Source organism: Nuphar pumila, chromosome 16 (assembly GCF_984573655.1).
Source record: "Nuphar pumila chromosome 16, dmNupPumi1.hap1.1, whole genome shotgun sequence".
In the NCBI taxonomy this organism is placed as follows: Eukaryota; Viridiplantae; Streptophyta; class Magnoliopsida; order Nymphaeales; family Nymphaeaceae; genus Nuphar; species Nuphar pumila.
In genome coordinates this window covers 81,792,555-81,807,615 of record NC_143264.1, presented here as the reverse complement: position 1 = coordinate 81,807,615, position 15,061 = coordinate 81,792,555, and the positions used below count along the sequence as shown (strand labels likewise).

Genomic DNA, 15,061 nt, shown 5'->3' with positions numbered 1-15,061 from the left:
GATCCTTGGAACTCACAGGATTGCGGATAGCCCATCAACAAAACAGTCTTTTAATTTTTTGCGTTCTCTTAGTGTTGCTGATATGTTGGTTGATCATCATGGAAGGAATCAAGATGTGCCGGCCATAACCATACTGTATCTGTAGTCTTTTTAGAAGATATTGGCAGATAGGCTATACTATTTGGGATGCTCAAGGTTGGTTTATTAGAGCAGGACGCTTTGTTGAGGACTCGACGATTGCAACCCGTGAGTGGCTCAGTTGGGGAAAAATCATGCAGTTTCATTCCTTGCACCTCAAAGGTGCTGATTGAATCTCCAAGAAAGGACCAGGTCTTGATTATCAATAAACGGATGGAAGGAAGAGGTCAGGCGAGAGACAGACTGAACCGTCTGGTGGACATTCTGTATGGTTTTAACAGAGTATGCATTCAAGTTGCTGCAAAACAGGAAAATCGAATAGCTCGGACTCTTGCGAGGAGAGTCTCTTTGGATTCGGTACAAGTTTGGTTTAACACGGCCTCCGATTGGAGGCCTTCTACGTAATTAATATATTTTCTTTTTCAATAAAAGGTAGGGTCCGCCTAACCCCAGCTTTCTTCTTGGAAAAAAGTTATACAATCATACCATTTGGGGTTCGAACTTGCAACGTCCCAACACAAGGTGACGTGCACTAACTGCTCCTGCCAAACAAGCGCAGCCCCAGAAAATTATATTACAAGCCTGTACGAATTGAACACTCATTGTTCATGTTGTGCTTGCCAAGCATGTACGAGTTGAGCAAAAACTTTTTGCAATCTACCCGGAAAGGATTAGAACGTTTGTCGAAAGACTCTCTGGGTCGGTGCAGAATCGGCAAAAAAAAAAAAAAACAAAAGATCACAAAAACATATGCAACGGTTGTAAAATTCATCGTCGTTTCTCCCGAGGATAAACTCTCTCTCTCTCTCGGGCGATGCACCCAGGATTTTAGATTTTCGGCTCATAAATCACTTCAGAATTCTAGCGTTGCCCCCATCTGGTACAGAACAAGCATAACGCAGAAACCCCCACCCTCCCTATCTCCCTCTTGTTGCGATTTTCATTTTGTATTGGTTTTTATTTATCGAAGTTGGAATGGAGAGCGCCTCTCGTCTGTTCTCCCCTTCTTCATTGGGCATTTGCCGCATTTCTGAAACTGGGATTTATTTGGGGAGGAATAAGAGTGTTCTGCGTAAGTTCAGATGCAGCGCAGTCGAGGAGGGGTCCGCCATAGGATCGTCTTCTTCATTGAAGCCTCGATTCTCAAGGTCATTCTGTTTTTCCTTTTTTTTTCTTTCTTTTTTGCGACTTGTAGTTTTGGTTTTTATGTGATGGGTGTGGTTGGTATCTGTGGAAGCATTCACTCAAGTTGGTTATGGTTGTGGTTTTAGTTATTTAGTACTTATGGGGCAAATTTTTTTTGCCTTTCTCTTCACGTTTTGAGTGATAAAGGACTTCATTGTTTCAAGAGAAATGAGATCTATGTGTTGTTTTAGTTTGATCCAGAATTTGGTTTCGAGCCTGATGTGCTATGGATATTCCCGGCGTGTTTATCATTTGGTATCCCTCCTGCTTGCCTATTTTGGATCATTTTTGGTCATCATGGTCTTGCCTTTTCAATTAGGGAAACCATCGTTTTAAACCAAGTTTTTGCGCGTGCCTACTTGTGCTTCTCCATGGAAGCAGAGGTGCAGTTTTCTAAATGGGCTTCAATGAAAGTAGTTATAAAAGTCGCTGGACTAATATCTAAACTTGCTGGTGAATGAAGGGGACGATATACTGGTTTCATGAGTACGTCCATTAATTGTTCAAGTTTTGTAATGTGTTATCCTTCACCTACTAATAAACATAAGTATTTGTGATATCAAATGCTTATTTCTGCTTACTTATTTTATAAAATGTAAATGCAGAGTTGTTGGCAAGGGTTCCAAACTGGTTGGCTGTGGTTCAGCTGTGCCAAAACTTAGCATTTCAAACGATGATCTTGCAGGAATTGTTGAAACTTCAGATGAATGGATATCTGTTCGTACAGGAATTCACAATCGAAGGATCCTTTCAGGTAACTTTTTCTTCTTGTGATAATTGTGTTTTGACTGTTTCACATTTAACAATGACTCAGAATATCTAATTTTCAACTTAGCTGACTGACTAGATATATGGTATTTCTAAAGGTCAAATTTGATGTGAACCTAGTCTTATTTGTAGAATTTGATGGTAGAAATGCTTAATAAATGTAGACTTTGCAGGGGATGAAACACTGACAAGCTTGGCAACTGAGGCGGCCAGAAGAGCTCTTGACATGGCCCGGGTTGAAGCAGTGGATGTTGACTTGGTCTTGCTGTGCACATCTACTCCTGATGATCTTTTTGGAACTGGACCTCAGGTATATGCTCAAAGATATTACATTACCTGAATGTTGTTGCTGAGCTTTTATCATCTTTACTAAGTCTAACATTTTATCGACATTTATCATTGGAAATCAGCCAGTGTATAACTGTTTAGTTATACACTGCCGGTCCCAAGCCCGGATAAAGGAGGAGGGTTGCGGTAGGCCTGTGACAGCCAACATAAAAACTTTGTCATATCTTATGAAAATGAACCAATATGAGAATTTCGTTGGGGCGTTCCCTACTGAGCGACGCGCTGTACTCAATAGGCCCGGAGGCAGTGATAAATGGGCAAGGGTTGCTAGGTCGTCGCCCAGAAGCGACGCGTCACACCGGCGCCCGGGTGTGGTGTCAAATAGGCAAGGGTTCCCTCACTTTGTTGGACGGGTGGGGGTAAAGAAGTTAGTCCAAGACCATAAAATTAGGTTAGCCACTTGGAACATAGGGTCTTTAACTGGTAAGTTGGTAGAGTTAGTAGATGTTATGTGTAGGAGAAAGATTGATATTTTATGTCTTCAAGAGACCAAATGGGTAGGTGAGAAAGCTAAAGTGATAGAACCTTGGGGATATAATATTTGGTATACAGGAATAAATAGGAATAAGAATGGAGTAGGGATTGTTATGAGTCGTCAGTTTATAGATAATGTAGTTGAGGTCCGTAGGAAGGGTGATAGAATTTTACTTATTAAATTAGTATTAGGTACGGATATTATTAATATTATTAGTGTTTATGCACCTCAAGTAGGTTTAGATGATTCCATTAAGCATCAATTTTGGGAAGATTTAGATGGAGTAGTACAAGGGATATCTTATGGAGAAAAGCTTTTCATCGGCGGTGACCTTAATGGACATGTAGGCATTAGTAGGGATGGATTTGAGAGTATCCATGGAGGCTATGGTATAGGAGAAAGAAATGAAAGTGGGGAAAGGATTTTAGATTTTTGTTTGTCCTATGATATGATCGTAGCAAACACTTGGTTTAGGAAGAGAGAGTCTCACCTAGTAACATTTAAAAGTGGGGTTAATACAAGTCAGATAGATTTTTTCCTACTTAGAAAGAGAGATAGGGGTTGTTGCATCGATTGTAAGGTTATACCGGGAGAAAGTGTAGCTACACAACATAGAGTCTTAATTTTAGATCTTAGAATTAGACAATGCCGCAAAAGGGATAGACATAGGATAGATCTTAGAATTAAGTGGTGGTCACTGAAAGGAGCTAAACAAGGAATGTTTGTAGAGCAGGTAGTTAAGGAAGCTAATTGGTGTCTCGAGGAGGATTCAGAATCAATGTGGAATAAGATAGCGGGTGGCATGAGAAAAGTGACTAAGGAGGTATTGGGTGAGTCTAAAGGCGGTGCACCACTAGGTAAGGATACATCATGGTGGAACGAGGATGTCAAATTAGCTATTAAGGTTAAAAGAGAGTGTTATAGAAATCTAAGTAAGAGTCGTGATAATGAGAATTTGGAGAAGTATATGATAGCAAAGAAGGAAGCTAAAAAAGTTGTTCGAAACGCGAGGGCTAAGGTATATAAAGAGGTTTATGACAAGTTGGATACCAAAGAAGGCGAGAAGGATATTTATAGGCTTGCAAAGATGAGAGATAGGAAATCGAAGGATTTGGGTATGGTTAGATGTATCAAAGATGAAACGCCAAGGGTTTTAGTCAAAGATGAGGAGATTAAGGAGAGATGGAAAGATTATTTTGATAAGCTATTTAATGATAGTCATGGTATAAAACTCATGAGTCATACTATGAAACTTTGGGAGAGGGTGATTGAGTCTAGGTTGAGGAAGGTTGTCATGATATCGGAGAATCAATTTGGTTTTATGCCTTGAAGATCAACTATGGAAGCTATACATCTTCTTAGACAACTTATTGAAAGATATAGAGAGAGGAACAAAGATTTGCATATGGTTTTTATTGATTTAGAGAAGGCATACGATAGAGTACCTAGGGACGTTCTCTGGTGGACAATGATGAAGAAAGGTGTTTCTCTCAAGTACATTAGTATAATTAAAGATATGTATGAAGGAGTAGTAACCAATGTCCGCACTTGTGGAGGGGTGTCAACCAATTTTCCGATAACGGTTGGGTTACATCAAGGATCTGCTTTAAGCCCTTTCCTATTTGCGATAGTGATGGATGAGCTTACGAGATCAATTCAAGAAAATGTACCGTGGTGTATGTTGTTTGCTGATGATATTGTTTTGATTGATGAGTCTAGAGCTGGGGTTAATGCTAAGTTAGAATTATGGAGACAGACATTGGAAGCTAGAGGTTTTAAGTTGAGTAAGAGTAAGACTGAATATATGGAATGTCGGTTTAGTAAGCAACGAAGTAGTGATGGGAGTGTAGTGAAGCTTGGTGAGCAAGATATACCGGTGAATGATTATTTCAAATATTTGGGATCCATCATTCAAAAGTATGGAGAAATTGATGGAGATGTAAATCATAGGATAAAGGTTGGGTGGATGAAATGGAAAAGTGCTACTGGAGTGCTGTGCGATCGTAGAATGCCATTGCGGTTGAAGGGAAAGTTTTATAGGACGACTATTAGACCCGCTTTACTATATGGTACGGAATGTTGGGCTGCCAAGAGACATCATATTCAAAAAATGAGTGTAGCTGAGATGCGGATGCTTAGATGGATGTGTGGAAATACAATAAAAGATAAGATTCGGAACGAAGAGATACGTAAGAAGGTAGGTGTTGCACCCATTGAAAATAAGATGCGAGAGAATCGTTTACGGTGGTTTGGACATATTCGGCGAAGGCCTAATGATGCTCCAGTTAGAAGGTTGGAGAAATGGGAAAATATATTAGTTAAAAGAGGTCGGGGTAGGCCTAGGAAGACTTGGATGGAGATGATAGGAAAGGATATGAATGCTTTGAACCTCACCGAGGACATGGCGTTGGATAGAAATGATTGGAGGAAAAGGATTCATGTGGAAGACCCAAAATGAATTTCTTTTTTGGTTCATATCGCTGACCCCAATTGTTTTGGGATGAAGGCGTAGTTGTTGTTGTTGTTGTTGTTGTTGTATTTAATGATAGTCATACTCAAGATCTTGGAGACTTCTCCATTCCTTTTCATGAGATAAATCGTGACTTCATGCGCAAGATTCAAAAGAATGAAATTGCAGAGGCTTTGAAGAAAATGAAATCAAGAAGGGCAGTTGGCCCAGATGGTATACCTATCGAGGCTTGGAAATGCTTGGGAGAGAAAGGTTTAGAATGGTTGACAAATCTTTTTAACTTGATTTGGCGAACAAATAAGATGCCAAATGAGTGGAGGAAGAGTACTTTGGTGCCTTTATATAAGAATAAGGGTGATATACAAGATTGTACAAACTATCGTGGTATAAAACTCATGAGTCATACTATGAAACTTTGGGAGAGGGTGATTGAGTCTAGGTTGAGGAAGGTTGTCACGATATCGGAGAATCAATTTGGTTTTATGCCTGGTAGATCAACTATGGAAGCTATACATCTTCTTAGACAACTTATTGAAAGATATAGAGAGAGAAATAAAGATTTGCATATGGTTTTTATTGATTTAGAGAAGGCATACGATAGAGTACCTAGGGACGTTCTCTGGTGGACAATGATGAAGAAAGGTGTTTCTCTCAAGTACATTAGTATAATTAAAGATATGTATGAAGGAGTAGTAACCAATGTCCGCACGTGTGGAGGGGTGACAACCAATTTTCCGATAACGGTTGGGTTACATCAAGAACTCCGCCTGTGTAGTTATACACTGCCGGTCCCAAGCCCGGATAAAGGAGGAGGGTTGCGGTAGGCCTGTGACAGCCAGCATAAAAACTTTGTCATATCCTATGAAAATGAACCAATATGAGAATTTCGTTGGGGCGTTCCCTACTGAGCGACGCGCTGTACTCTCTAGGCCCGGAGGCAGTGATAAATGTGCAAGGGTTGCTAGGTCGTCGCCCAGAAGCGACGCGTCACACCGGCGCCCGGGTGTGGTGTCAAATAGGCAAGGGTTCCCTCACTTTGTTGGACGGGTGGGGGTAAAGAAGTTAGTCCAAGACCATAAAATTAGGTTAGCCACTTGGAACATAGGGTCTTTAACTGGTAAGTTGGTAGAGTTAGTAGATGTTATGTGTAGGAGAAAGATTGATATTTTATGTCTTCAAGAGACCAAATGGGTAGGTGAGAAAGCTAAAGTGATAGAACCTTGGGGATATAAGATTTGGTATACAGGAATAAATAGGAATAGGAATGGAGTAGGGATTGTTATGAGTCGTCAGTTTATAGATAATGTAGTTGAGGTCCGTAGGAAGGGTGATAGAATTTTACTTATTAAATTAGTATTAGGTACGGATATTATTAATATTATTAGTGTTTATGCACCTCAAGTAGGTTTAGATGATTCCATTAAGCATCAATTTTGGGAAGATTTAGATGGAGTAGTACAAGAGACATCTTATGGAGAAAAGCTTTTCATCGGCGGTGACCTTAATGGACATGTAGGCATTAGTAGGGATGGATTTGAGAATATCCATGGAGGCTATGGTATAGGAGAAAGAAATGAAAGTGGAGAAAGGATTTTAGATTTTTGTTTGTCCTATGATATGATCTTAGCAAACACTTGGTTTAGGAAGAGGGAGTCTCACCTAGTAACATTTAAAAGTGGGGTTAATACGAGTCAGATAGATTTTTTCCTCCTTAGAAAGAGAGATAGGGGTTGTTGCATCGATTGTAAGGTTATACCAGGAGAAAGTGTAGCTACACAACATAGAGTCTTAATTTTAGATCTTAGAATTAGACAATGCCGCAAAAGGGATAGACATAGGATAGATCCTAGAATTAAGTGGTGGGCACTGAAAGGAGCTAAACAAGGAATGTTTGTAGAGCAGGTAGTTAAGGAAGTTGATTGGTGTCTCGAGGAGGATTCAGAATCAATGTGGAATAAGATAGCGGGTGGTATGAGAAAAGTAGCTAAGGAGGTATTGGGTGAGTCTAAAGGCGGTGCACCACTAGGTAAGGATACATCATGGTGGAACGAGGATGTCAAATTAGCTATTAAGGTTAAAAGAGAGTGTTATAGAAATCTAAGAGTCGTGATAGTGAGAATTTGGAGAAGTATATGATAGCAAAGAAGGAAGCTAAAAAAGTTGTTCGAAACGCGAGGGCTAAGGTATATAAGGAGGTTTATGACAAGTTGGATACCAAAGAAGGCGAGAAGGATATTTATAGGCTTGCAAAGATGAGAGATAGGAAATCGAAGGATTTGGGTATGGTTAGATGTATCAAAGATGAAACGCAAAGGGTTTTAGTCAAAGATGAGGAGATTAAGGAGAGATGGAAAGATTATTTTGATAAGCTATTTAATGATAGTCATGCTCAAGATCTTGGAGACTTCTCCATTCCTTTTCATGAGATAAATCGTGACTTCATGCGCAAGATTCAAAAGAAAGAAATTGCAGAGGCTTTGAAGAAAATGAAATCAAGAAGGGCAGTTGGCCCAGATGGTATACCTATCGAGGCTTGGAAATGCTTGGGAGAGAAAGGTTTAGAATGGTTGACAAATCTTTTTAACTTGATTTGGCGAACAAATAAGATGCCTAATGAGTGGAGGAAGAGTACTTTGGTGCCTTTATATAAGAATAAGGGTGATATACAAGATTGCACAAACTATCGTGGTATAAAACTCATGAGTCATACTATGAAACTTTGGGAGAGGGTGATTGAGTCTAGGTTGAGGAAGGTTGTCATGATATCGGAGAATCAATTTGGTTTTATGCCTGGAAGATCAACTATGGAAGCTATACATCTTCTTAGACAACTTATTGAAAGATATAGAGAGAGGAACAAAGATTTGCATATGGTTTTTATTGATTTAGAGAAGGCATACGATAGAGTACCTAGGGACGTTCTCTGGTGGACAATGATGAAGAAAGGTGTTTCTCTCAAGTACATTAGTATAATTAAAGATATGTATGAAGGAGTAGTAACCAATGTCCGCACTTGTGGAGGGGTGTCAACCAATTTTCCGATAACGGTTGGGTTACATCAAGGATCTGCTTTAAGCCCTTTCCTATTTGCGATAGTGATGGATGAGCTTACGAGATCAATTCAAGAAAATGTACCGTGGTGTATGTTGTTTGCTGATGATATTGTTTTGATTGATGAGTCTAGAGCTGGGGTTAATGCTAAGTTAGAATTATGGAGACAGACATTGGAAGCTAGAGGTTTTAAGTTGAGTAAGAGTAAGACTGAATATATGGAATGTCGGTTTAGTAAGCAACGAAGTAGTGATGGGAGTGTAGTGAAGCTTGGTGAGCAAGATATACCGGTGAATGATTATTTCAAATATTTGGGATCCATCATTCAAAAGTATGGAGAAATTGATGGAGATGTAAATCATAGGATAAAGGTTGGGTGGATGAAATGGAAAAGTGCTACTGGAGTGCTGTGCGATCGTAGAATGCCATTGCGGTTGAAGGGAAAGTTTTATAGGACGACTATTAGACCCGCTTTACTATATGGTACGGAATGTTGGGCTGCCAAGAGACATCATATTCAAAAAATGAGTGTAGCTGAGATGCGGATGCTTAGATGGATGTGTGGAAATACAATAAAAGATAAGATTCGGAACGAAGAGATACGTAAGAAGGTAGGTGTTGCACCCATTGAAAATAAGATGCGAGAGAATCGTTTACGGTGGTTTGGACATATTCGGCGAAGGCCTAATGATGCTCCAGTTAGAAGGTTGGAGAAATGGGAAAATATATTAGTTAAAAGAGGTCGGGGTAGGCCTAGGAAGACTTGGATGGAGATGATAGGAAAGGATATGAATGCTTTGAACCTCACCGAGGACATGGCGTTGGATAGAAATGATTGGAGGAAAAGGATTCATGTGGAAGACCCAAAATGAATTTCTTTTTTGGTTCATATCGCTGACCCCAATTGTTTTGGGATGAAGGCGTAGTTGTTGTTGTTGTTGTTGTTTGTTGTTGGTTGGGTTACATCAAGGATCTGCTTTAAGCCCTTTCCTTTTTGCGATAGTGATGGATGAGCTTACGAGATCAATTCAAGAAAATGTACTGTGGTGTATGTTGTTTGCTGATGATATTGTTTTGATTGATGAGTCTAGAGCTGGGGTTAATGCTAAGTTAGACGTATGGAGACAGACATTGGAAGCTAGAGGTTTTAAGTTGAGTAAGAGTAAGACTGAATATATGGAATGTCGGTTTAGTAAGCAACGAAGTAGGGATGGGAGTGTAGTGAAGCTTGGTGAGTAAGAAATACCGGTGAATGATTATTTCAAATATTTGGGATCCATCATTCAAAAGTATGGAGAAATTGATGGAGATGTAAATCATAGGATAAAGGTTGGGTGGATGAAATGGAAAAGTGCAACTGGAGTGCTGTGCGATCGTAGAATGCCATTGCGGTTGAAGGGAAAGTTTTATAGGACGACTATTAGACCCGCTTTACTATATGGTACGGAATGTTGGGCTGCCAAGAGACATCATATTCAAAAAATGAGTGTAGCTGAGATGCGGATGCTTAGATGGATGTGTGGAAATACAACAAGAGATAAGATTCGGAACGAGGAGATACGTAAGAAGGTAGGTGTTGCACCCATTGAAAATAAGATGCGAGAGAATCGTTTACGGTGGTTTGGACATATTCGGCGAAGGCCTAATGATGCTCCAGTTAGAAGGTTGGAGAAATGGGAAAATAGATTAGTTAAAAGAGGTCGGGGTAGGCCTAGGAAGACTTGGATGGAGATGATCGGAAAGGATATGAATGCTTTGAACCTCACCGAGGACATGGCATTGGATAGAAATGATTGGAGGAAAAGGATTCATGTGGAAGACCCAAAATGAATTTCTTTTTTGGTTCATATCGCTGACCCCAATTGTTTTGGGATGAAGGCGTAGTTGTTGTTGTTGTATCATTGGAAATCAGCTGTTGATGTCAGCATTGGTACCCAGTATGTGTCCAACTGCACTATGTCAGGTTCTAGAAGTGTCTAGGTATGCATAGTCCACAACTCATGTGACTAGATATAGGAGGTTTACGGCAGATGCGACAGTGGATATAGAATGTCTTATTTGAAGCACAAAGTCCGCTGTTTTTTGGGCAGAGATGAAGATACATTAGTTAAAAGGAGTAGATAAATTATATCCGCAGTATGTGCCTTTTTCAGGCTCGATGGAACCTTATCAAGAATAACACAAGAGAACAACAACCAAAAGAAAACTCTGACTGCCAATGGGAGATAGAATATCTATTTTTAGCTAAAAACAATGATACTTTAAATCATAGTCACCTGTATTGTTTAAAGTAATTTCTCGGTGAGGTTTTTTCTCGGAGATATTTTCAAAAAGTGATTTTTCTCGGGAAAATCTCATAAGCCTTAAAAATTGAAAGAAATTTTGAGACCTATCTAGAAAGCAAACAGTTGATCCATGGTGTTTCTGATGCCATTCATCTTATAGATGAACGTCATCAGGGACACCTTTGATGGTAAGCTGTCAGAGGTGCCTCCGACCTGATCTATTCTCATGGTATTTGGCATAAACTTGAGTTTTATTTTTGTTAAAGGGTCCGTTTGTTTCACAAGAAAGGCAGCCATTTTTGCAGAGTACAGATCCAGTCCTTTGACATAGGATGGGCTCCATCCTACATTCAATTGTAGCCGTCCAATCAACAGCTAGGATTGGTCTACATTTTCACCTGGATGTTGACTAATCCTAGCCATCCAGATGCTTCAGCTGGGTGGCTAGGATTGACATAGGATATAACTCATCCTATGTCAAAGGACTGGATCCTTTTTTTTTATTTTTGCGGGGCATCAAATGAACATACCCATGAGAAATAAATAAATATATATATATATTTGAATGTTATACCCATGAGAAATATGTCAGCCTACTTAGGGTTTTTTTTTCTATGAGTTAGGCCTGTTTTATACAAGATGCCTTTTCCTACGAGAAAAGAGTCATGCAGTGTTCCAAAGTGCACGCCCTTTCCCATAAAAAGGTTTCCCTTCTCATCATGCATAACATAGGGGCCCTAACGAGTTGCCAAGAGGGAGGTAGCCTGTCATCAAAAGAAATTCGGCATGCTCTGCATGTCTGTCTTTTTTTATTTTTTTATGACAGGAAACCCTCACCAAAAGAAATCCGGCAAGACTACTTTGGAAATGTTAGCTATGGATTTATGCTTGCGAATGGGGATATATGCAGTCACCATAAGGGCCCAATACCCAATGTACAGTGGTATGCATGAGACTGAAGAGGTTCCCATCCTTACATATGGCTAGAAATATGGGGTTGTCTATAAAGCATTCGGGAAAGCCAAACAGGGGGAGTAAAGTGCTTGCTAAAGGCTGCCTAACTAATCCGGCTATAACAGTGAATTGGGACAATTAAAGGGCTACAAACTCAGTTTGGAGGACTTGTACAAGTCATGACCCAAAGCACAAGGGACAAACCTATGTTCATAACCAAATTGGAGAGCCTAAGGCTCTATCAAGGTGCCTACACTGTTAAAATGTAAAACTATATATATATATATTTATATATACATATAGATATATAGATATATAGATATATAGATAGATAGATAGATAGATAGAGAGAGATAGAGAGAGAGAGAGAGAGAGAGAGAGAGAGAGAGAGAGAGAGAGAGAGAGAGAGAGATTATATGTATATGTATCTATATACATATAAATATAGATATATATTATAAGGGTAAAACTGTCTTTTCACCTTTTATGCATATTTATCTTTTTGAATATGATTGTAATTTTTTTTAACTTTTTTTTTCTTTTTTATCTTTTCTAGTCTTGGGGGGCCCACATCATAGATGTTGGGCCCCTCCAACGGTCACAAATGTGACCGTTGGATGGGCTCTAACGTCTATGAGTGGAGCCCCTTCAAGGTCTCTCTCATGTATAAATAGGGGTTATCCCCCTTTGTAAATGTAAAGCTTTTTAGCAAAAGTTCTCTCACTATTTCAATAAAGATTCATATTTTTTATGCCTTTGTGCATTTGTGATCTCATGAATGCGTTGTGCCTTTGTACACATTTGTTCCAAGTGTTCTTATTGTGCCTTTGTGCGCGCGTTTCTCATTAAAGAACTTAGTGTTCTTGTGTATGTTGTCTATTTGAAGACACTTTTACATGGTATCAGAGCAAGGTCTCTAAAAGAATAGTTCGTGATTTACCTCATCTTAGTGACCACCTCGAAAATTGTGCTCATTCTTCATCCTTGCATTTTGGCATGGAGAGCTTCTACAACTCATTTCTACTGAAGCACACCACATCAAGTAAGCGTTAAAGACTTGTTGTGGTAAGTACTTTTATTCTTGAAGTCTCTCATAAAAGCTTCTTATATGGTGGAAAAAGATTTTCACTTTTCTCTTGGTTTTAAACTTAATGGGTCAAACTATCATGTTTGGGCCGGTAACATGGAAGCTCACATCAAAGGTAAAGGACTATGAGGGTACATCCAATGTTCAATACCGAAAATGGAGCAAAAAATTATGATGGTTGAAAAGGGAGAAGTAAAAAATCTTGATGGAGAAGAAAGAGCCAAAGCACTTGAAGAATATATCAAAAAACATGAAGAATGGGAGATGAAAAATTATAAAATCCTATCATGGATTTTTTCTTCGGTTGAGACTAGAATAAATGTAAATATTTTAAAATTTAAAAGAACATCTCAAGTGTGGGAATATCTTGAGAGAATGTATACCTCAAGAGTCTTATCCCACAAGTATTATCTCCAAAAGAGAGCTTTGACTCTCCAACAAGGCGAAATGACCATTAGAGAATATTTCACCGAATTGTCTTCCATTTGGGATGAACTTGCTATGCTTGAACCAAAGTGGAGTGAAAAAACCATTGAGCTTCGCCACAAACAATTGGAAGATCGGTTCTTTAATTTTTTGAATGGGCTTAGACCCGAATTCGAACAAATAAGATCTTCTCTCCTATCATCTTTCACTTCTCCCCCTCGTGAAGTTGTTCTTACCAAATTAAGTAAAGAAGAGACTCGTTTGGGAATGAGTAAATCAAACCCAAGTGTTCTTGCCATGCCTTCAAATAAAGATGAAAAGGCAGGTGCTTATGCCGTCTCTAGGCCCGGAAGCAATTTAAAAACATATAAGCCTCATTTCAACAAAGATCAAAATCAAGGAGTAAGGGAAGAATGCGAACAAAATAGAAGATGGAATCAAGGAAGGGAGTATGGAAAAATAATTTGCCACTTTTGTAAAGAACCAAGACATATTAAGCCGGTTTGTCCTAAGTGAAAAAAGAAGGTAGCTATGTCCACCACGTTTCAACCATAAAAAAAGGAGAATCCATCTACTTCACACAATGGGGCATTGTATCTAAGTCAAATCATGGAGGCTCTTCAACCCTTACTCAAAGGATCCATTTTCGGTACCGCTATGTCATCTCCTCCTGGTAAGATCTCTTGGTTCTTAGATTCGGGTGCCTCCTTTTATACGACTCCCAATTTTTGTGCACTTTCTGAATATACAAAAAATGTTTTTCTATCATTTGTTTCAACCACTAATGGTGCTTCTCTTGAAATCAATGGAGTTGAAAACTTTGAAAAACAAGATTTCTTTATTCCAAAAGTTAGATTTATACCAAAATTGAATTTAAACTTGCTTTCAGTTTCTCAACTCTCGGACCATGGTTGTGATATTAAGTTCTCATCAAATAAATGTTGGGTACATGATCGCCAGTTCGGGAAGTTGATTGGGGAAGACTCTAGAAAAGGAGATCTCTACTATATGGAGTTTGTACAAATTCCAAAAAATTCTTTTTGTAATGTCGCCCAACATAAAGATATAAATGTTTGGCATAAAAGACTTGGACATCCTTATGTCGTCAAGCTTTCTTATTTGCATTTTGTTAAGAATATTTATAAAAGGGACTTCACTTGTAATGATTGCATTATTAGAAAAATGAGAAGCTTGCCTTTTGAACAAAGATCTATGTTGACAAACATGTGTTCTTGCGTGTTTATTGGATTGGATCCATTTCATTACAAATTGAAGGTATAACCTCTAATGCTACTTTTAAAGCCCTTACCAAAAGTACAACATGTGGATTTGGGTGAGTGAAGGGCCTATTTATAATACATGTTAGATGAGCCTTCCACCCTTTCCCATCGATATGAGACTATTTTTCTGCCCATACACGATACTATGCATGATAAAAGTACTATCACCAAGGGACGGTAGTCACGGTACACTAGGCAAGGTTGCTAGGTTCTTCTAACTAGAAAAAAAACAATAAAAAGCCTATATTAAAAATAACATAACAATGAAAAGCTTTCTTAACTAATAAAAAATAGAACCCATCAACCCAAAAATATTATAAGATATTGAGATGATTGAGATAATAAAATATTTTCTTATATTTAAGAAAAAAAAGAATATCTACAAGTCTTATGAAACACTAAAATATTTAAATATTTGGCTTTATATATATGTATTTATAGAAGTGTGTTAAATATATAATAGATTTAGTAATATATATATATGTGTGTGTGTGAGAAATTCATATTTCACATGGTTATATTCTTTGAAAAAAGTTATATGTTCATCATTAATTTTTGATAAATTAAATAAAAAACCTTGACTCACCCGAGTCA

General features: G+C 38.5%; 1 protein-coding gene across 1 annotated transcript in view; it reads left to right on the top strand.

Moving 5' to 3' along the window:
• The first annotated feature begins 944 nt into the window (after window positions 1-944).
• Window positions 945-15,061, top strand: part of LOC149813833 (beta-ketoacyl-[acyl-carrier-protein] synthase III B, chloroplastic-like) — a 39,401-nt gene continuing 25,284 nt past the window's right edge. Inside the window, exons 1-4 of the mRNA XM_089991310.1 lie at window positions 945-1,018; window positions 1,109-1,286; window positions 1,929-2,077; window positions 2,265-2,401. Of these exons, the coding sequence (XP_089847436.1) occupies window positions 1,114-1,286; window positions 1,929-2,077; window positions 2,265-2,401 (459 nt within the window). The 5' untranslated portion in view covers window positions 945-1,018; window positions 1,109-1,113. The remainder of the gene's footprint in view (window positions 1,019-1,108; window positions 1,287-1,928; window positions 2,078-2,264; window positions 2,402-15,061) is intronic.